The 22624-nt window shown below is 39.7% G+C and overlaps 1 protein-coding gene across 2 annotated transcripts in view; it reads right to left on the reverse strand.

The window, feature by feature from the left end:
* Window positions 1–22624, reverse strand: part of LOC124712433 (mitochondrial coenzyme A transporter SLC25A42) — a 213088-nt gene that overhangs the window by 53968 nt on the left and 136496 nt on the right. For both annotated transcript variants that reach the window (XR_007005579.1, XM_047242732.1), the window contains exons 4-6: window positions 20204–20397; window positions 12946–13078; window positions 8778–8910 (exon numbers count right to left, since the gene is read on the reverse strand). Coding sequence is in view for 1 of the 2 variants with exons in the window: in XM_047242732.1 (XP_047098688.1) it covers window positions 8778–8910; window positions 12946–13078; window positions 20204–20397 (460 nt within the window). In the remaining variant the exon portion in view is untranslated. The remainder of the gene's footprint in view (window positions 1–8777; window positions 8911–12945; window positions 13079–20203; window positions 20398–22624) is intronic.

Genomic DNA, 22624 nt, shown 5'->3' on the forward strand with positions numbered 1-22624 from the left:
AATTAACAGTACAACATGGGAGGAAGTGTAGAGAGAAACTACTATAATTGGGAAGTTTACAAAGTTTCTGTCAGTAGTTAAATTCAGATTTGAAAAAGTGTTTCCTGAAGTTCTAGAACCACTAAATCATGTAACAATAACAGCTGGGTAACCAATTGGATAAAGAAATCCTCTGAAACCCTCAAGCACCTTAGCTCAATGAAAAACTACTGTAACAATTCAGCATTTCATAACTCTTATCGTTCATACAGAAAGATCTATAGAAATGTACTGTTAGTGGCTAAAATGTACCAGAATGACAAATTTATAGAAAAAGTTAATAATAAAATCAAAGCGGCATGGAAAAACAACCAAACAGGAAACTAATAGGAAAACATTGAAGCCAGTAAACATACGGTTTCAACACAATGATACCAAAATAAATGACCCCAAAAAAACTAGCAAAGATTGCCAATCAATATTTCAGCAACATAGCAACCAAACTACAACAGAAGTTCACCAAAACAAAGTTCTCTACTTTGACCATCATCAGTTATCTTACTCCCCAAATAGCAAAACTCCTTTACTACTTTAAGCCTCTCATTTCCTAATCTAATTCCCTCAGCATCACCAGACTTAATTCGACTACATTCCATTATATTCGTTTTTCTTTTGTTGATGTTCCTCTTATACCCTCCTTTCAAGACACTGTCCATTCCGTTCAACTGCTCTTCCAAGTCCCCTGCGGTCTCTGATAGAATTACAATGTCATCGGCAAACCTCAAAGTTTTTATTTCTTCTCCATGGATTTTAATACCTACTCCGAACTTTTCTTTTGTTTCCTTTACTGCTTGCTCAATATACAGATTGAATAACATCGGGGAGAGGCTACAACCCTGTCTCACTCCCTTCCCAACCACTTATTCCCTTTCATGCCCCTCGACTCTTATAACTGCTATCTGGTTTCTGTACAAATAATAAATACCCTTTCGCTCCCTGTATTTTACCCCTGCCACCTTTAGAATTTGAAAGAGAGTATTCCAGTCAACATTGTCAAAAGCTTTCTCCAAGTCTACAAATGCTAGAAACGTAGGTTTGCCTTTTCTTAATCTAGCTCCTAAGATAAGTCCTAGGGTCAGTATTGCCTCACGTGTTCCCATATTTCTACTGAATCCAAATTGATCTTCCCTGAGGTCAGCTTCTACCAGTTTTTCCATTCGTCTGTAAAGAATTTGCGTTAGTATTTTGCAGCTGTGACTTATTAAACTGATTGTTCGGTAATTTTCACATCTGTCAACACCTGCTTTCTTTGAGACTGGAATTATTATATTCTTCTTGAAGTCTGAGGGTATTTCGCCTGCCTCATACAACTTGCTCATCAGATGGTAGAGTTTTGTCAGGACTGGCTCTCCCAAGGCTGTCGGTAGTTCTAATGGAATGTTGTCTACTCCTGGGGCCTTGTTTTGACTTAGGTCTTTCAGTGCTCTATCAAATTCTTCATGCAGTATCATATCTCCCATTTCATCTTCATCTACATCCTCTTCCCTTTATATAACATTGCCCTCAAGTACATCGCCCTTGTATAGTCCCTCTATATACTCCTTCCACCTTTCTGCTTTCCCTTCTTTGCTTAGTACTGGGTTTCCATCAAAGCTCTTGATATTCATGCAAGTGGTTCTCCTTTCTCCAAAGGTCTCTTTAATTTTCCTGTAGGCAGTATCTATCTTGCCCCTAGTGATATATGCCTCTACATCCTTACATTTGTCCTCTAGCCATCCCTGCTTAGCCATTTTTCACTTCCTGTCGATCTCACTTTTGAGACGTTTGTATTCCTTTTTGCCTGCTTCATTTACTACATTTTTGTATTTTCTCCTTTCATCAATTAAATTCAGTATTTCTTCTGTCACACAAGGATTTCTACTAGCCCTTGTCTTTTTACTTACTTGATCCTCTGCTGCCTTCACAACTTCACCCCTCAAAGCTACCCATTCTTCTTCTACTGTATTTCTTCCCCCATTCTTGTCAATTGTTCCCTTATGCTCTTCCTGAAACTCTGTACAACCTCTGGTTTAGTCAGTTTATCAAGGTCCCATCTCCTTAAATTCCCACCTTTTTGCAGTTTCTTCAGTTTTAATCTACAGCTCATAACCAATAGATTGTGGTCAGAGTCCACATCTGCCCCTGGAAATGTCTTATAATTTAAAACCTTGTTCCTAAATCTCTGTCTTACCATTATATAATCTATCTGAAACCTGTGAGTATCTCCAGGCTTCTTCCATGTATACAACCTCCTTTTATGATTCTTGAACCAAGTGCTAGCTATGATTAAGTTGTGCTCTGTGCAAAATTCTACCAGGCGGCTTCCTCTTTCATTCCCCCCCCCCCGCAATCCATATTTTGATCACAATAGCCATACATCAACACGATATCAACCTTTTCCGTAATTGGTAAATGGTCCATTTTAACACGGGTAACTTATCACAAAGCAAATACCGTCCGCACTGGCAGAACGTTACGTGACACCACGTACTTATACGTTTGTGACTACTACAGCGCCATGTATCACATCATCATCATCATCATCTAAGACTGATTATGCCTTTCAGCGTTCAGTCTGGAGCATAGCCCCCCTTATAAAATTCCTCCATGATCCCCTATTCAGTGCTAACATTGGTGCCTCTTCTGATGTTAAACCTATTACTTCAAAATCATTCTTAACCGAATCCAGGTACCTTCTCCTTGGTCTGCCCCGACTCCTCCTACCCTCTACTGCTGAACCCATGAGTCTCTTGGGTAACCTTGCTTCTCCCATGCGTGTAACATGACCCCACCATCTAAGCCTGTTCACCCTGACTGCTACATCTATAGAGTTCATTCCCAGTTTTTCTTTGATTTCCTCATTGTGGACACCCTCCTGCCATTGTTCCCATCTACTAGTACCTGCAATCATTCTAGCTACTTTCATATCCGTAACCTCAACCTTATTGATAAGGTAACCTGAATCCACCCAGCTTTCGCTCCCATACAACAAAGTTGGTCAAAAGATTGAACGGTGCACAGATAGCTTAGTCTTGGTACTGACTTCCTTCTTGCAGAGGAGAGTAGATCGTAGCTGAGCGCTCACTGCATTAGCCTTGCTACACCTCGCTTCCAGTTCTTTCACTATGTTGCCATCCTGTGAGAATATGCATCCTAAGTACTTGAAACCGTCCACCTGTTCTAACTTTGTTCCTCCTATTTGGCACTCAATCCATTTATATTTCTTTCCCACTGACATTACTTTCGTTTTGGAGATGCTAATCTTCATACCATAGTCCTTACATTTCTGATCTAGCTCTGAAATATTACTCTGCAAACTTTCAATCGAATCTGCCATCACAACTAAGTCATCCGCATATGCAAGACTGCTTATTTTGTGTTCACATATCTTAATCTCACCCAGCCAGTCTATTGTTTTCAACATATGATCCATAAATAATATGAACAACAGTGGAGACAGGTTGCAGCCTTGTCTTACCCCTGAAACTACTCTGAACCATGAACTCAGTTTACCGTCAACTCTAACTGCTGCCTGACTATCCATGTAAAGACCTTTAATTGCTTGCAAAAGTTTGCCTCCTATTCCATAATCTCGTAGAACAGACAATAACTTCCTCCTAGGAACCCGGTCATATGCCTTTTCTAGATCTATAAAGCATAGATACAATTCCCTGTTCCACTCATAACACTTCTCCATTATTTGTCGTAAGCTAAAGATCTAGTCCTGACAACCTCTAAGAGGCCTAAACCCACACTGATTTTCATCCAATTGCTCCTCAACTAATACTCGCACTTTCCTTTCAACAATACCTGAGAAGATTTTACCCACAACGCTGATTAAAGAGATACCTCTGCAGTTGTTACAATCTTTTCTGTTTCCATGTTTAAAGATTGGTGTGATTACTGCTTTTGTCCAGTCTGATGGAACCTGTCCCGACTCCCAGGCCATTTCAATTATCCTGTGTAGCCATTTAAGACCTGACATTCCACTGTACTTGATGAGTTCAGACTTAATTTCATCCACCCCAACTGCTTTATTGCACTGCAATCTATTGACCATTTTCTCCACTTCCTCAAACGTGATCCTATTTCCATCATCATTCCTATCCCATTCTACCTCGAAATCTGAAACATTACTGATCATATTTTCACCTACATTGAGCAACCCTTCAAAACATTCCCTCCATCTGCCCAAGGCATCCACAGGATTCACCAGCAGTTTTCCTGACCTGTCCAAAATACTTGTCATTTCCTTCTTACCTCCCTTTCGAAGACTGCTAATTACACTCCAGAATGGTTTTCCAGCAGCTTGACCCAATGTCTCCAACCCGTTTCCAAAGTTTTCCCAAGATTTCTTCTTGGATGCTGCAATTATCTGTTTGGCTTTGTTTCTTTCTTCAACATAACTTTCTCTGTCTACCTGAGTTCTAGTATGTAGCCATTTTTGATACGCCTTCTTTTTCCTTTTACAGGCTGCCTTGACTGTCATTCCACCAAGCTGTTTGCTTCCTCCTACTTTTACACACTACTGTTCCAAGACATTCTTCAGCCACTTCTAGTACTGTGTCCCTGTACCTTGTCCATTCCTTCTCCAATGACTGTAATTGACTACATTCAACTAACTGGTACCTTTCGGAGATCGCTGTTATGTACTTGTGCCTGATTCCCTTATCCTGAAGTTTCTCCACTCTTATCCTCCTACATATGGACCTGACCTCCTGCACTTTCGGCCTCGCAATCCCAATTTCACTGCAGATTAAATAATGATCAGTGTCATCAAAGAATCCCCTGAATACAAGTGTGTCCCTCACAGCCTTCCTCAATTCCTTCCTTATCTGTTATTATATAGTCAATGACAGATCTGGTTCCCCTGCTTTCCCAAGTATACCGGTGAATGTTCTTATGTTTAAAAAAGGAGTTTGTGATTACTAAGCCCATACTGGCACAGAAATCCAAGAGTTGCTGCCTGTTCCTGTTGGCCTCCATATCCTCTCCAAATTTACCCATAACCTTTTCATACCCTTCTGTTCGATTTCCAATCCTGGCGTTAAAATCACCCATGAGCAGAACACTGTCCTTGTCCTTTACTCTAACAACTACATCACTGAGTGCCTCATAAAAACTATCCATCTTATCTTGATCAGTCCCTTCACAATGCGAATATACTGACACAATCCTAATTTTCTTGCTAGACACTGTCAAATCTATCCACATCAGTCTTTCGCTTACATACCTTATTGCAACTACGCTGGGTTCCATTTCTTTCCTGATGTAAAGCCCTACACCCCATTGTGCTATTCCTGCTTTGACTCCTGACAAGTAGACCTTGTATTCTCACACTACTTCTTCTTTCTCACCCCTTACCCGAATGTCACTAACAGCTAAAACGTCCAGCCCCATCTTACTTGCAGCCTCTGCCGGCTCTACCTTCTTCCAAGAGTAGCCCCCATTGATATTAATAGCTCCCCATCTCATTACCATTTGTTTGCCAAGTCGTATCTTAGGAGTCCCTGGTTTGTCAGTTAGAGGTGGGACTCCATCACCTCCAAAGGTCCGAGGCATTTTGCTCTGATTGTTGCCAGCATCATATTTAAAGTACCAGGGAAGCAGGTTGCTAGCCTTACTTGCCCCGAGTCCCATTGGGTTTTACCCCTAACGGCTGAGGGACTAACTGGTGGATTTGGTAGTCTTTGCCGTATGAGCACAAAGGTGACCATGACTCAGAATATGTCCGAGATGTCCAGCCTTATTCCAAAGTAACTGGTATCCCGACTGTCGGGACCAATTACTTGGCCACTCATACGTTGCCCATGGTTCATGAACTAGGACATGACTACAGGAACCCACATCATGAACCACAAAGCATGTATCACAAAGCAAAAAAAGTGGTCCAACTAAAACATTCATATTTCTTTATGTACTACACGAATATGTAATAAAAAATGGGGGTTCTTATTTTTAAAAAACACAGTTGATATCCGTTTGACCTATGGCAGCGCCATCTAACGGGCCAACCATAGTGGCATCTGGTTTCCCCTATGAAGCTAGATGAGTTGCATTCTTTGTAGTTTTTTCATTTGATGCTTATTTTGTGAGATATTTGGCTCGGCCACTATCAATGGACCACCCTGTATAAGAAAGATGACGCAGAAATCATAGAAAATTACAGACCAATCTCGTTACTGACATCCTTTTCAAAAGTCATAGAGACCATAATGAAAAACAGACTCGTGGGGCACTTAAAGTTCAATATTCCGAGTAAAGAGCAATTTGGTTTCTGGGCTGGCAAAACAACAAATTCAGCTGTAGCTCATTTCTCAAATGTTATCCTCAAAGCACTACACAAAAGACACCACATAACAGGGATCTTCCTAGATTTGACCAAAGCGTTTGATGCAATAGACCACATAATTTTGCCAAACAAACTAAGTGCACTAGGAGTAAGAGGAGTAACAGACAAGTGGTTTCATTCATATCTACAAAACAGGGTCCATTTTAACACGAACTTCAATCATACCTTTTCGTACCTTTCAAACCCAGAATACATCAATATAGAAGTCCCCCAAGAAAGTGTGCTGGGCCCAATCCTCTTTTTTAATATACATCAATGACTATCCATAAAGTGTCAAACATGGTGAATCAGTACTGTTTACTGATGACAGTAACATTTTAATCAAAGCTGTGTCACCAAGTGTACTCAATGAAAAAGCTGAGGAAACTGGATCATGTATGCCAGTGGATAGAAACTAACAAATTAGCCCTAAATGTAAAAAAAAAACCAACAGTATTAGTTTTCACTTAAAAAGAAAACCGAACAGTACCAAGCTAAAAGTTAATGACAAGCACATAGAATGTGTACCTTCAACAAAATTTTTTTAGGCATGCATGTCGACAGTCAACTAAATTGGACCAAGCACGATGCGGTGCTTGAAAAGCGAATAGCTTCAACATGCTATGCACTTAAGATAATAAATTCAGTGCGTAGTAGCTCATGTACTAGAACTGCATATTTTGCATATGTCCACTCTAAAATTAGTTATGGCATATCCTCCTGCGGACCAACAGAGCAGAACAGACAAACAATATTTAAGTTGCAAAAAGGGCCGTATGAATCATAACAAAAAGTAGCAATAGATCCCATTGCACGGAGTTATTCAAATCTTTAGGTATATTGAAAGTTCCATGTGAATACATTTTGCAGACAGTAATATACATTAAAAAAAAAACACATTGACCAGTTCCCAATAAACAGTTCCGTACATGCACATGAAACCAGACACAGCCAACACTTACACCTCTATAGGAAAGCCAAATCAAAAACTCAAAATAGCTGCCCTACTCCCAAACCTTTGCAGTATACTTTATGTCTTTTGGTAGTCTATTACATAGACTGATTCCTTGTTAACACAGTGCGATTTGGGTCTTAACCTTATTGCTCCTATCCAGATACAACCAACAACTGAATCTGTTTTGGTGATCATGTGTGGAGCTATTTGCTATTTGTTGCTCAACGTTTCTCTGTATAAAATGGTAGATTGAAACATTAATAACCATTTTTAAACTGCTCAATGCAGTGTGACTTTCTGTGACCACTGATCATTCTGATACCCTTTTTTTTCCTTCCATATTCTGACCATATATATGAGAATATTATGCCACACCTGATAACAGAATGTGTGTAAGCAAAGTATGTGGAAATTACAGTGCTTTATTTGTAAAAGAAAGTGGTTCTGGTACTATAACCATCTTCTGGCACGTGCGCAAGGGGGAGGGGCGGTAAATTTAGAGGTTTTAAAACATTATTTTATTCATGCTTTTCATTCATCTGCGGTACCAGAATATCATCACAAATCAAGCACTGGGGGACTGTATGTGTGATGCAACAGTTTTAACTGTGCCAACTAAGAACTTAAATTGAAACAAGGCTGTCAAAAATAAATTAATCTTAAAATTAGTTTCACAGTCTCACTTGCATATATTATAAAGGATAACTAGTTTTGATCATTTAATGATCATCTTCATATCCGAGTAGTACAAAATCATTATCAGTCAAAATATTTTAAATAAAATGATTCAGCCATAAGTTTCACATGGAAATAAAATCCACCAGTTTAGATTTGAACTTGTTTCGATAGCTTTTACTGGTGCATATCATATTTGGTACTATGATTTAGTATCCAATATCAAAATGAGTGACAAATTTTTTTTCCTATTGGTAACGGAATCTGATATAAATATAGTAAGTTTGTGATCCATGTGATTCTGTCAATGTTCAAACAAAAATGTATTTTAACAGCGGTATCTCGATTTCGCCTATTTCCACCACTGGCGGCGCGGTATATTTACTGCGCTAGAGGGCAGTTACGGCACCTTCTCTCGCACTCATTGTGGGTCTTCTGCTGGCCTATATAGGGGCCGCAGCTTGCGCTAGGAAGTCAGTTCCGGCGAGTTCGTGCACCAGCACTCTCACCTGAAGATGGCGGCCGGATGGACCGCGGAAATATTGTGTCATGAAGACGTTAAGATCCAGCTGCATACCCGAGAAGAATATTATCAATTATTACGCCGGGAAAGCCTTCGTAGCCACATGTATCATTAACTTTCCCCTTTGGCAAACAGAATCCAATGTTACTGTACCTAGATAAAAATGAAATGCTGATGGGGCTACTATATATATTGAGGAAGGAGAGGAAAAGACTGGTGTGTGCGGCAGAGGTTGCATTCAAGCGACAGGGAAAAATGGGAAATCTTTTACTTACCCATGTATTTCCTTTTTAAGGAATCATACGTGAAGAAACTCACACCAGCGTATGGGATGACTCCCATTATTGTTGGCACATAACCACGATAAAATGTCCTTGGGCCTTCTTCAGTCCAAATCTTGACAAACACCTATTAAATAAATATTTAAATGATGTATTCTTTATGCCACAAAATGTAATTTAAATTATTTTCATGCCGCACAACTTTCACTTTGTCACCAAATTTTTTACTGGTGGTACACTGAATATTTGTAACAACTGAAGAGCTGTAATAGAAATCAGATTACAGAACTAACTTTTTTAAATTTATTGTCCATTCTGTTGCTCTTACATAAATTCAAAAGTGATGGAGTCTCCTTAAGAGACCCCACATCATCATGTACCTCATTTAATGGCATTCTTAAAAATCAATGTCGGGATGCCACACATTAACTTAATGTACTACAAGTGAAATGATTTCTCAGTTGGTAAGAATGTTGTTAATTTTATGGACAACTGCTATTTGTGATATCTGCTCTGCAGTTGACACTTTCTAACAAGGTTTAAGGCAATTATGATCTCTACCTATCAGGACTGCCTGTCATTCCTAAATGTTACAGCCGTGGAGTAACCAAAGAGTAGCAATTTAAATACAACAGCCTTTATGTCATGAAGTTAACACTCAAAGACAATAATATTCATGACAATCAGTCATTATCATCATTATGGTTTAGGATGTATGATGGACGATTCATTAGTACCTAAGCAATATTCAATGCAAAAATTACGGAGAAGATTTAAGAAGGTGTGCATTTGGTGTCCACGTGGTTGTGTGTGTGAATTTGTTTATTGAGACCCAACACTATGAAGCTAGTGTAAATGGTGTTTTCTGTTGTGTATTAATGTGCTCCACACACTGATCTGCTATAGACGAGGGTTTGCCTTTCCCTTATTTTATGTATTTAATAAGATGAAGGTTTCCTCAACCCAGAAGTTGATTCAAACGGCACACTGCTTTACCAGACATGGACTGACAGGATGCAGTACTCCATTGCTTTACTCTAACCTTAGAATTGACTGACTTAGCCAGATACAAGGGCATATACAGTCAGAAGTGGACCCAGAACCACAGTGTATCTTCATGTTTGTTTCAAACATTAATCACTGTCAGAGGTAAAGAAGTGATAAGTGACAGAAGAAAATCCTTGCAAATCATTTGAATTTACAATTTGACACTAAGTCAGAATTGCACGGATAACTGATCAAGGCTGAAAGATCCACTGAGCATATATTTAAATCCATTCAGCTAATGAGCTTGCTTGCTTAGAACACTGATAAGGTACAGAATTTTGCAAGGGCAAAGTTTAGAAAATTTTCTGTGAGTGTTACATATGTTACGAATTATGAGCTTGGCCCTTATATAAATGACCAAGCAATCATAAGTTAAGGAGCAAGTAAGCACAAAAAGAGTTTACAGTATGTATGTTCCATTTTATTAAATGTGTGATAATTCTTGCTTTCCAATGCTCATTGTGTTTTGCACATTTTTGTTCTATAAGAGATTCTCATTGGACATTGTGGAGTGGGCCGTGATTGTTAATGGAACTGCTCCTCTTACAATGAGTGCCACCGTGATGTTATCCAAATATATACAGGGTTTTGAGAAGGGCATCAGAGCAGTAGGAATGGATACTGAAGGAGCCTTCATGGAACTTAATGATAACAGTATAATTCTTGAGTAGCATGTAAAAAGAAAGAATGTAATTGGCTTAATTGGCCGTCTATGGACTCTCATTTACAGAGACTGAGGTTATTGTCCTCCTGTTATATAGCAGGGCATTTTGTGTAAATGAATGTTATATACTGGAAGAATTCTTGGGATATCAATCACTATAATTAATCACTGAAAAATATATTTCATTTGGTCTTAGTAAATTTTCTTATCTTGATACTGAATTTATGAAAAGTGTACACAGCTGAAGTGGAAATTTAGTTAAGAAATTATATTCTGAAATAGGAGACATCTAAACTTGTTTCTCAAAGAACTTGTACAGCGAGAAAAAGACGTTAAAAACCAAGTGGTATGTTTCAACTAAAATGCTGAGTTAAAATAAGGTTCACTGAAACTTATGTGCCATGATCACTGCAAATTGGTGGAGCCTCCCCATAGAGGTTGTCCACCAAGTGCCATAGAACAATGCTGTATTATTCAATATGCTCAATCCACTTCACTCAAATCAAGTGATGGGAGAAGTGTCCAATACTGTGCGACTGTTGCGTTAATTGCCATAATTTGTTATTTTTTACATCCAGCCACTCTTTTGTCCCCGACATACCTTTTAAAACAACATAATAGCAAACATGCGAGAACTATTCAGTATTAAATTATTTTCTCTTCAAGATCCCTTGCTGACATCTGAGCTTGTTCATTTCCTTCAATTCTCACCTTACCTGGTGCTCAATACTACAGCAGCAAGGTAATACAAGGGTTGACTGAAAAGTAATGCCTCCCTCTTCGTAACTCTTCAACAGTTGGCAGCATTGGTGTGTGGCAGGTACTGGCTTGTCCCATAGCCTCTTCTCTACAGCTCCAGTTGGTGGGAAGCCTTAGCATTGAACGGTTGTGTTGTTACAGTGTAAAGTATGGAACCCTGTACAGACGGTCAGTCAATGCGATTTAAGCAACATGCAGCAATTGACTTCTTAAAAGCAGAAAGTGTCACCCAAAAGGAGATTCATCAGGGAATGAAAGCAGTTTACGGTGATTGTGTTGATGTGACATCGTTGGGTGAGTAAGTTTAAAGATGTTGAGGCAGGAACATCTGAACTGCGTGACAAAAAAAGAATTGGACGTCCTGTGACAGCAACCACCGAGTTTCACAAGCAAAATGTTGACAGACTGATTCAGGATGATTGGTGTATCACTGAGAAAGAAACTGCAAGCACAATCAGCATTTCACAAGAACGTGTGGGTCACATTATTGCTTTGCTTGGCTATCAGAAGATCTGTGCATGATGGGTACCCCAGATGCTGACTCCTTCACATGCCACCACAACAGAACTTCAGAGACTAAATCTCACCACCATACGGCATCTTCCATACAGTCCAGATTTAGCAGCACCTGACTTCCATCTGTTCCCAATAATGAAAGACAATCTGCGGTGACAACATTATGCTTCTGATGAAGATATTGAGAGAACTGAGAGACTGTGGTTGTGGAAACAGAGTGCTGACTCCTTCGATGGCGGCTTCAGAAAACTTGTTCATCATTGACAGAAATGTATCCAATTGGCTGGTGATTATGCGGAAAAGTGAATATTGGTAATTAAAGATTACATTCTAAGAATTATTTCTGTATTTTATTTATTAAAATATTCCCATCCAAACCCAATTAATGAAGGTGGAGGCATTACTTTTCATCCAACACTCATATCTTCTGTGTTAGTCTACCCACTGGCCACATTTACCCAGGAGTCTATAGAATATTCTGGAAGAATGTTTCTTTTTAATCTCACTTTATGTGCTCTAGTGCCTTCCCTATAAAAGAAGTCTGCCTCAATGACAAACAACAAATTCTCAAAACACTATCAGGAAAAAACATGCGCAGTCAACCACATCCTCTTGCTTGCACGAGACAGTTGTTCCTCTTATCAGATCCCATACTGTCTTGTGGTTCTTTTCAGACTTACAGACATGTTCTGCTAGCTATAAGCTAAAGCAGGACAGGCACAAATATCGTTGGCCATATTTAGGTAACAAAGCACAAGGAGCTACTCAACAATTTAGATGGGCACTTGCATCCTCTGATGGTGTAAAATGATTTATTTCACTTTACATGTAACTTTTTGTATTAATGATGGTGCAAGCATTAACATTAACTATGCATGACTGACTGAAAGTATCATTATTATTATCATTTTGTTCCACCTCCCAGGATCCATCAAACACAACACAAAATTTAAGAAAAAAAGATTAGAAAAAATGAAGTGTCAAAATCCTGTCATTTTTACAAATTACTATCTCAAACAAGAATATGGAGTGCCCACCACCTTTATGTTTAATGTGAGAGGTAGTCCATCATTTAGTTAAATTTTATTATATCTTCTTCAGTTTAAAACTATTTATTTAATAATGTTTTGAGTTATTGCTACAGAGAAGAATTATGGCAGTCTAAATTTACCTTACCTGCCTTAAAGTGCGATATTGTTCCTTGTGCGTTACAGCCATACGTGCTCTAGCCAGATCAAGTGGATAGGTCAAGGACTGAGATGTTACACCTGCTAGTGATCCAGCTAGCAGCCTCATTACTGGCGGAGGTCTGTAAAAGGCAAGCCGCAAGCCAACAGTTTTCATTAAGCAGTATCTTCTGTATCTATTAATGCTGAGTTATTAAACAATGGAAAGTCCAGGTGTCCACAACACATGAGTGCACACGCATGCACGCATACATGCGCCTACTGTCTCCAGCCACTGAGGCTTTACTGCAGAACACATCTCCATCTGACGTGCAACAATCTGGGGTGGATGGTGGCAGAGAGGCTTGGATGTTTGTGTGAAGCTGAAGGCTGTGCTGGCTGTAGTGCAGATACTGGGTGTGTCTTTCACACTGGACACTGCTCAATGGATGAGCTAAACGAAGAGTGTCCCACAACACCCCATCTCTCCCACATCTAATCCCATGAGCCTTCCCCCAGTCCTCAGATGCACAATACGAGGTGTGATGTGATTCATGCTAAGGGGTGCATAGCACATGGGAAGATGTGTCATTAATGGAGCCGCAGGGATACTAGGCAACCTCCTCTAGTAGTTAGTCTTGTCCTGCACGGCATTCCAAAGTGTTGGCAATGAATACCCTAATTCTCACAGGGCCAAAATGGACAACACAAAACAAAACAAAACAAAAACTGAAGGACTTGATGAGACCTCAAACACCCAACCATAAGGACTGGAACCAATGGAGACAGTATCCACAACTGAATTGGGTGCTAGACCAGTCCAAAAATTGGAAACTGTCACTGAGAAGTTGGACCAAGACAAGATCAAATCATTGTCTGGGGCTCAGAGAAGGAAATTATCAAAGAACAGAAAGAAAAGACAAGTAAAGAATGGTTCCTAAACGTAAATGAAGGTACCTAAAAGGTCTTGAACCCAAGACCTCCAAAAACTGACGGTCTCAAAAGTGAAGAGGGTAATGAGAGCCCCTTCTACTTCTTAGACAATGAACAAGAGAATATAAGAGTAGTCTAATACTTCCACTTCTAAGGATAAATTGATCCAGAAAAGGCTGAGACAAGAAATAGGGATACAGACTTATAACAGTGCAGTCCAAGTTTTGAGAATTGCAGTTGCTTAATAGGGATATCCACTGATCAACATAACATTGCAAGAGTTTGAGCTCATTCAGGTGGCTTTCTCCAAGAAGATTGGGGAGGCAATCAATCTAGGTCACAAATTTAGGAGGGTTTATCTGGATAAAGGTACTCTTCTCTTTGTCTGGGAGGGAACAGAAACAGTGGTTTGGCCTAAGGAGATGGTGTACACAATATCTTTGAGGAGGTGGTGAAGCTGTTGGTCAAGACAGTGGCTGAGCTCTTTAAGACCACAAAGATACCAATTTCGGCACCAAAACTTTTCAAGGTTAACAGTGGACTGGGGGTTAATCATCCAAAAGGTCATATCAGACACCCAAACTCTTGTTGCAGAAATCAGTGTGAAATATTTAATGGCAATGCAAGAACAGAGCCTGAGGTACTTGGGGTTAAGGAAGGATAGGAACACAGTAATCAGTCACAATCTCATTAGTTATTGTTCTTGTGTATCCAGATTTCAGCTATAAATAGCTATCTTCAGTGCATTTGAATGAGTTACAATCCAACAAGCTCATGGCAGTAAGTGTCACCATATGACCTTACTGTTGTATAGGTTGCCTATACACCAGCAGCTGAAATCTGGGAACAGAAGAATAATAAGAACTAATGGATTTGTGACTGACTGCTGTCTTCCTGTCCTTCCTTATAGTCCCTGGTAGCTGTGTACTACAGTTCCCTATGGATTCAAAGTTGTACTCAGGGCTCTCACAGATTACAATGAGGTTAATCAAAGACGTCAGAAGCAACCATGGCAGCAAGTTTGAGACTGCAAATGTTGCAGATAAACCTGCAATGCAGTAAAGCGGGCAACTCCCACCCTGTGTCATCTTCTGGGAAGGCAGGTGGTGGACATTTCCCTGAGCCATGAGCCAGGAAACCTAGCTTTATAAAGGGTGGCCTTTCAGGACTCTGAGGAACCAGAAATAAGTTGATTTATGCTGAAATCTACAGAACTCCAGAACATGCATTTACATGAAGCATTGAATTTTATTTATGCTGATGCCAGACTTCTATTCCAGGGACTTAGTGACCAAGAGGATGAAACAGTGTGATGAAGGAAGCATGAAGGAAATTTTATTGGCCTCAGCTTACCTTTCTTGTTAGGATAGTACACCTCCTCCCCAGGAAGTGAGTAAGCAGGAAGAGAGCAGCTCACAGCACAATGAACAAATGTTGGTTGGTTGTGGTGCCAATGCAAACAATCTGTTGGAGGAGGGGAAGCAATGACACCAAAAGCAGAGGTGAGCACCTCCTTAATTTGGAAATCTTGAATGAGGTAGGGAACCTACTTTTGGGAATAGAAGAAGAGAAGAAGAAGCAACTAACAAAACTTTTCGGTTCACTCTAATAGGTAGTTATATCAAACAACAGGAGGTAGCTTTGGACACATTCTTTTCTTGTCACATGTATATTGAGTTTGAAATAGGAGATAAAGAGACTATGGCCTATAAGAATTCTAGGGAAATAGACTGGAACTCATGTAGCAAAGGCCTAAACTCATGCTTATCTGAATTCAGAACTCTGATCAGAAACCTAGCAGATTTCAAGGAAATCTGAAACACAGTGACATCTGCCATTACACCCTTACATTTAAAAACAAGTCCAATCACCAAATAGTGCACAAATAGGAATATACCTTGCTGGAACAACAATCTGAAATTGTAACGGAAACTGATAAGATAACTGTTCAACATTACAAGTAAGAAAGGACAGTGGTCAAGATATCAGGAGGTTCTTATCAAATACAATCTTACGATCAATCAAGTAAAGTTGTAATCCTGGAAGGTATTCTGTGAGGAGTGGAACATAGAGCTACTAGCCTTCATAAAATCCTCACTAGAATACCAACTACTCCATGAAGTACTCTAAGGAAGAAGGCTGGTACGTATGAAAGAACAGCAAGTGAGACACTGATTGTACTTCAAGACTCACTTCCTTGTGCAGTCCATCAGATAACACAAATGAGTAGTCAGTCCCTGAGAGGCACTGGTCTACTGGCAATCAAAAGCAAAAACTGGGAACCTGTTAGAGAATGTGCTGACTTCAAAAAACCAATAGATGGCATAAATGTTTTAAACACGCAAGTCACCAGGTCCAGATGGAATTTTTCCAGCTCTACTGCAAAAAGCAGGACAGGATTTAATTAGAGTCTGATGCAGTACTGGTTCAGCCTAGCAGTGAGGGTTATGTTTATTCTGAAGCCAGGGAGAACTGATCATAACAAGGCTAAGGATATGAGACTGATCAGTCTGTCTTGCTTTCTTCTAAAGAAATTAGAAAACTGGTTAATGTGGGAAAGAGGATAACTGAGGTTCCTCTACATGTGAATCAACATGCATATCATGTGAAACAGCACTTTTTAAACTTGTTGGGAAGGTGGGAAAAGCTCTACACTTTCTTTCTGGATATCAAGGGGCATTTTAGCAGTATGACTTCTGGAGAAGTGCATGGCACAGAGATGTGGATTAAGACTACGTTAAGTACAAGAAAGGTAAAAGTCACCATAAGGAATGAGAAACTCGTGATCAACATGACAGGGGGATGTCTGTAACTAAGAGTTTTGTCTCCATTTCCTTGGAAACTAGTGGTGAATGAGCTCACTGAGAAGTTAAATACTACAGGATACTTTTGCCCCAAGGATACGTATAAAATTTAGTCATCCACTGCAGGGAAAAAAATGCAACACTATCAAGGACGGTGACCAGTTGCTGCATGGTATAATATTTGCATACTGAATGGGTGTTATGTTAGAGATTCATTTGTTGTCGTCATCGGCAATCAGACTGGATTCATGGGGCCTGTCCATACACCCTCAATTTCAACTCTACAGGCAGTAACTGTGCTGACTTTAAAGGTGAACAACATATGCAACATTAATTCTATGATACAAACATGCCCCACTGATGAGTATGTATTCTTGTTGAACAATTTCAGCCATTCAATTGGGGTCTCATTGTGGGTCTGGGGGAAGCTGGATGGACGAGTTGATGAACTGCTGCAAATGTTAGGCACAATGTATCAGTGATGTGTAGCTGCTTTCACCAGTGGTCTGTTAAAAACACTGTAGTGTAACATACCACTTTGGTGAAGTGATGTTTTGCAAAAGCATTTTTCAAACCGAAGAATGACGATCACCGCTACAAAAAGTTCATTTTCACAATGAATTAATTAATATACTATTTGGCTGTATATTTTATTTATGCATATGTATCATGAAATGGACGGACACAATGTATCTACAAGCTGCGACAATGACAAACATTGTACCACATTTGCAGTACCTGCTGGTCAGGTGGTTTATTCTGTGTCATCAGATCCTGTCTTGGAGATAAGGTGTGAGCCACAGAGGAATAGCAGCCATGACAATGCCTATGATGTCATGAAGACAAGAGAAAATGGACTCTCTTGTAATTTGTTAAATAACATACCATCCATATCAATATAATTATGATGTCCGGAATGATGGTGTGCTTTCGTATCGAATTCTTATTCGAAACAAGAGCACACTATATGATATGTTGTTTAACATAAGCACCATATTTATTTTGAGAACTGGGAGTCCGATTTTCTACTCTTAACTTCCCTCAGTAACTTCAACACTTCCAGAAATGAAGTTTGATCAGAAATAGTTGGCGAATGTGCCGAAATAATAATGTGACCAAGACTAAATAATATGCAGTGTTACCTGTCAATCACACTTTACTTGGCCACCTGATACATGGTAAAGAATCAGTGGAACATTACTCCCTCACCTACACACAAGGTTCTGGATGTCCACATAGTACATACACACATCAAGATTGACAATTATGAGAGCAATGGTGGCCAAGTGAACATCGACCAGGGATGAAACCTGGGCATACATGTGTCATCAGGGACCACTGGAAACAGTCTGCTTGCTTCAGGTTTAAGAACAAGTGTGCCTCTGGCCAGGCTACCACTGACACCATGACACAGCTAAGCATGGTTACTTTGGTGTTGTGAAAGAGTTGACTGGAGAGTGGAATAGTGCTGTGTTGCCTTCAGTGATGAAAGCAGATTCTGTATGTATGTATGTGAGTGAGTCGAACAACATGATGAGTACTGTTCTCAACTAATGACTTTTCACAACAAGAGCTCTAGGATCCATATGCTGCAATTAACCTTAATCAATGGTGTTGTGGGACCATCAGTTATAAGTAGGGGTCACAACTGGTGCTCCAACAGAGTAAAGTAACGAATGCCTGTTACAATGCACAGGTTGTCATCCTTTTGCTGCTGCCATTTATTTGACTGGAAATTGAAGTTTTTGTCAGTTGAACTATGCATATACATAATGCCTGCAGGACTATGTTGATCGGAGCTCTGGACTGACAGAATTTGAACAGATACAGGTCATTACAGAAAAAGAGGCTGCAGCCAGAGATGGGTAATTTGATGCACTACCTTTCCCAATGTCCGACTGATTCCAAACCTACAACCTCCTTCCTGGTTACTATGACAACTATAACCAAGTATATACATTAGTAGCTCTGTCCACATCAAATCTACCAACCACCAACACCTTCACTCAAGAAGTCCCTTCCACACAACCACCTATGATTGTCACATCTGTAGTGACAAGCAGTCCCTCTCCAAATAGGCTTTCACAAATCAAAATTATCCTCCCAATCATGCACAGAAACATATCTGCTGTGCCTTGTCCCTCCAGTCATCTACCAACTCCCACGCACCCACCATCTGGCCACAAAGGAGTGTTCCCTACATGACTCAGTACCACCCAGGATTGGAACAACTGAATCACATTCTCTGTCATGATTCTGACTACCTCTCATAGTGCCCTGAAGTGAGGAATATTGTACCCACTATACTCCCCACCCCTCCCAAACTGGTAATCTGCCATGCATCAAACCCACACAATATCCTTGTCCAACCCTGCTCCAGCCCTGCTCCCGACTGCCTTCCTCATGGCTCATATACCATGCAAGATGCCGCCCATACACGCTCCCACTACCACCTACTCCAGTCCTGCCACTCACTTCTCCTACCCGATCAATGGCAGGGCTACCTGTGAAAACAGTCATGTAATCTACAAACTACACTGCAACCACTGTCCTGCTTTCTCTAGTGCGTAACAACTAACAAGCTGTCTTTCCACATGACTGGCCACAGGCAAACTATGCCAAAAGACAGTTGGACAACAACTGCTGAACATGCTGTCCAACATCATGCGCTTCACTTCAATGACTGCTTCACAGTCTCTGCACTCTGGACCCTTCCTACCTGTCCTGACGTGTGCAGGTGGAAACGATCCCTACAACATATTCTTTGTTCCCATGACCCCCATGGCCTCGAACATTGCTAGCCCGTGTACTCTATATCCCCTTCCCTCTTCCCACTTCAGCATTGCATGTACTTTCCAATCCACCAACACACCTACAGTCTTGCCCCATTCTCTATATCTTTCCTCTTCCCTCTCCCTTTCCATCCCCCCTCCCTCCTCGCCCAGCACAGTCCCCCGGCTTTGCACCCAGCAGCCCATCCTGCCACCATCAAATCCCTGCTCGCTATCACAAGCAGCACACCTTCCCCCACCACTACCCTTCCACTCCTCATCTCATGCCTCCTTACTCCCACCACCTATTCCTGGTTGCTACACACGACAAATGCAGGCACAGCCTGCAGTTGGGCCCCAGCGACTGGAGACAGTAGCCGGGCAGATGCATGTACAGTCTGCAGTTGGAGACTCTCTCTCTCTCTCTCTCTCTCTCTCTCTCTCTCTCTCTCTCTCTCTCTGTGTGTGTGTGTGTGTGTGTGTGTGTGTGTGTGTGTGTGTGTGTGTGGGCGCGCGCGCTATTTTTGGCAGCAAGACCTTTTTGTCCAAAAACTTAAGTGTTTAGCAGTCTTTTCATTGTGCCTGTCTGCAACTCAACACCTCTTCCACGTGAAGAATTATTTTTCTATTTTTATCACTTTGGTACTTTTACTGACTAATGGATTCCAGTTCTTAGGGAATACATATTACTCACAACACAGAAAATAGTTTAAAAATAGATCTATTAGAAAATAAAAAATGAACAACCAAATTTGCTTACTTTTTGTCCTTGTCAACATCTATTTTAAGTAGTTTTTTCCATTGTTCATGTGCAGTAAACTGGATTGCAGCATAAGGTACTATTCGGGCCATAGTGGCAGAATTTCCACGCCATAAACTGAGTGCTCCCTCATTCTTGTAAGTTTGTTTCAAGAACTTTATAGCCTCTTTGACTGAATATGGCTTCTCAGATATCTGTAAATAGCAGTATTAAGAGTTACCAAATTTTCTCATTTCAGACTAAGGTTAAATGTGCGAAAAATTTCAAATAATGGGCACATAGTTACTGATGAATATTACCAATATTTTAATATTCCAGATGCTGTCCTTTGATTTCTTGAATTTAACTCACTGCTTTGTCTAATTTTATTTATTATAGACAGATGTCTTTCACTGCACCTTCTGTGTTCCTGTTAAAGGAAAGTGACCCTATTGCTCATTCTGCAAATTCCAGTAAGCAAATGTGAGAATCACTTTATCGACATTTAGGGAAGGCTGCAACAGCAGCAATAACTTGCTGGTGTCCTACCATAATAATCTCCATGACGTATTTTGTGGGCTTTCAGTCACACGTACCGTATGGCCTACTTCTATGGGGACATTATCCTTATGTCAGTAACCTTAAAAAGAAGATCTATGTTGTACGCTGGGCTGGTCCTAATGAGCACTGTCACCCTCTTTTTACCAGGCTTAGGATACTAACAGTGGTGAATCGGGTATATCTCTGAGTCTGCATTCTTTGTCAAGAACAACATTAATTAATGTGTTATCTGGGAAACAAATCATTAACATCACACTAGAAATAAGGCAAACATTGACATCTCAAAGCATAGACTAGCAACAACAGAAAACACTCAAAGTGAATGCACTCAAAATTATTTACAAGTTTCCTCTCACTGCTCAATCATTGCCATTTTAAAAATTCAGATTTAAATTATATGACTGAAAAAAAAAGAGAAATCAGTGTTGCAATATAAACGAGTTCTATGATATGGAAAATGTTGATAGTAATATTTAAGATTATAGCTGTATATAATATACTTGATTTGTACACATAACATGAATATTAATTTTAATACTTTGATAACAGCTGTAACTTGGTATTATTGGAAAAACCTATTTTACTGTATGTGGTCAATGACAATAAAAAATCCAAAAATCTTCAATAACAGTTTTCTTAATTAAGCATCAATCACTATTTGCATTAGCAAACATTCACAACCCAATTCTTTTTCTGGTTGTCAGTAGATAAATAAGAAATTCTGTAATGACACAATGAATCCAAATTTTTTACTGTTAGAAATCAGTTTGACATCTAGACATGAAATTTTCTGAAAGTTGCAATCTCTCTTAATGGTGCATGGAAATCATCATCCAGCCATCAAACCCACTAAATATCATGAGAATGCTTGAGATGGGTGTTGTCTGTTGATGTGGCAGGCTGTACAAATCTTGGTCCTTGATCAACTGATGTTCTGACATCTCTTTTTATAGAGCTTTAACCACCATGAGCTGCATATCATTAAATTGTGTGCTATGGAAAAAATATTATTTATCTAAAAACAGACTTTTTCCCTCACTTGCAATAAATGTTTTTACACAGGCATTTTTCTTAAACTTTTCTCAGTCATCATAACATTCTGAACTATACAGCTTATGCACTGGCTCATTTCATGACATGAAACTTTGCTAATTAACTAAAAACCAGAAAGCTTTAAATACTAATGTAATATCAAAATCCACTACAACAGCTCACTGCATCTGCAACATTATGCAAATCTTAGAGATTAATTGTGAAATGAAAAGAGAATCGAGAAGATAAAACCTTATTTCAACATGCAGCATATTTCTAGGCAATCATTAAGAAGGCCAGAGACATTACACTCACAATAATGAACATCACTTTTAAGACTGAAGGAATGCGTGATGAGAGAAATTATTCCAATTGTTAAGGGAGATGAAAATTTAAGAGTGCTAGGGAACTGGAATTCAACAGTAGAAAAAAGAAGAGGTGGAGAAATAGCAGTAGATCATGGACGTGGAAAATGATTGAAAGGGAAAGCTGCCTGGTATAATTTTGGAGAGTACCAATTTGATCTTTGCTAAAACTTTGGTTGTATACATAGAAGACACCTGGAGACACAAAGGTTTAAGACAGATTACATAATGGTAAGACAGATTTCAAAACTAGATTTTAAGCTGCAGAACACTTCCAGGGACACATGCCACCTCTGAACATGATTTATTGGCTATAAAATGCAGCTTAAAACTGAAGACATTGCAGAACGTAAGGTAATCAAGAAGAATAAAATGTTGTCATGAGTCAAGTGAGCATTAGGCAAAGATAGATTGCAACAGGAGGAAGGAATACACTAGAAGATCAACAAGTAATTTTGAGAGAGAAATCCTCGGATAATATATT

The sequence above is a fragment of the Schistocerca piceifrons genome, chromosome 1 (genome assembly GCF_021461385.2).
Source record: "Schistocerca piceifrons isolate TAMUIC-IGC-003096 chromosome 1, iqSchPice1.1, whole genome shotgun sequence".
Classification (NCBI taxonomy): Eukaryota; Metazoa; Arthropoda; class Insecta; order Orthoptera; family Acrididae; genus Schistocerca; species Schistocerca piceifrons.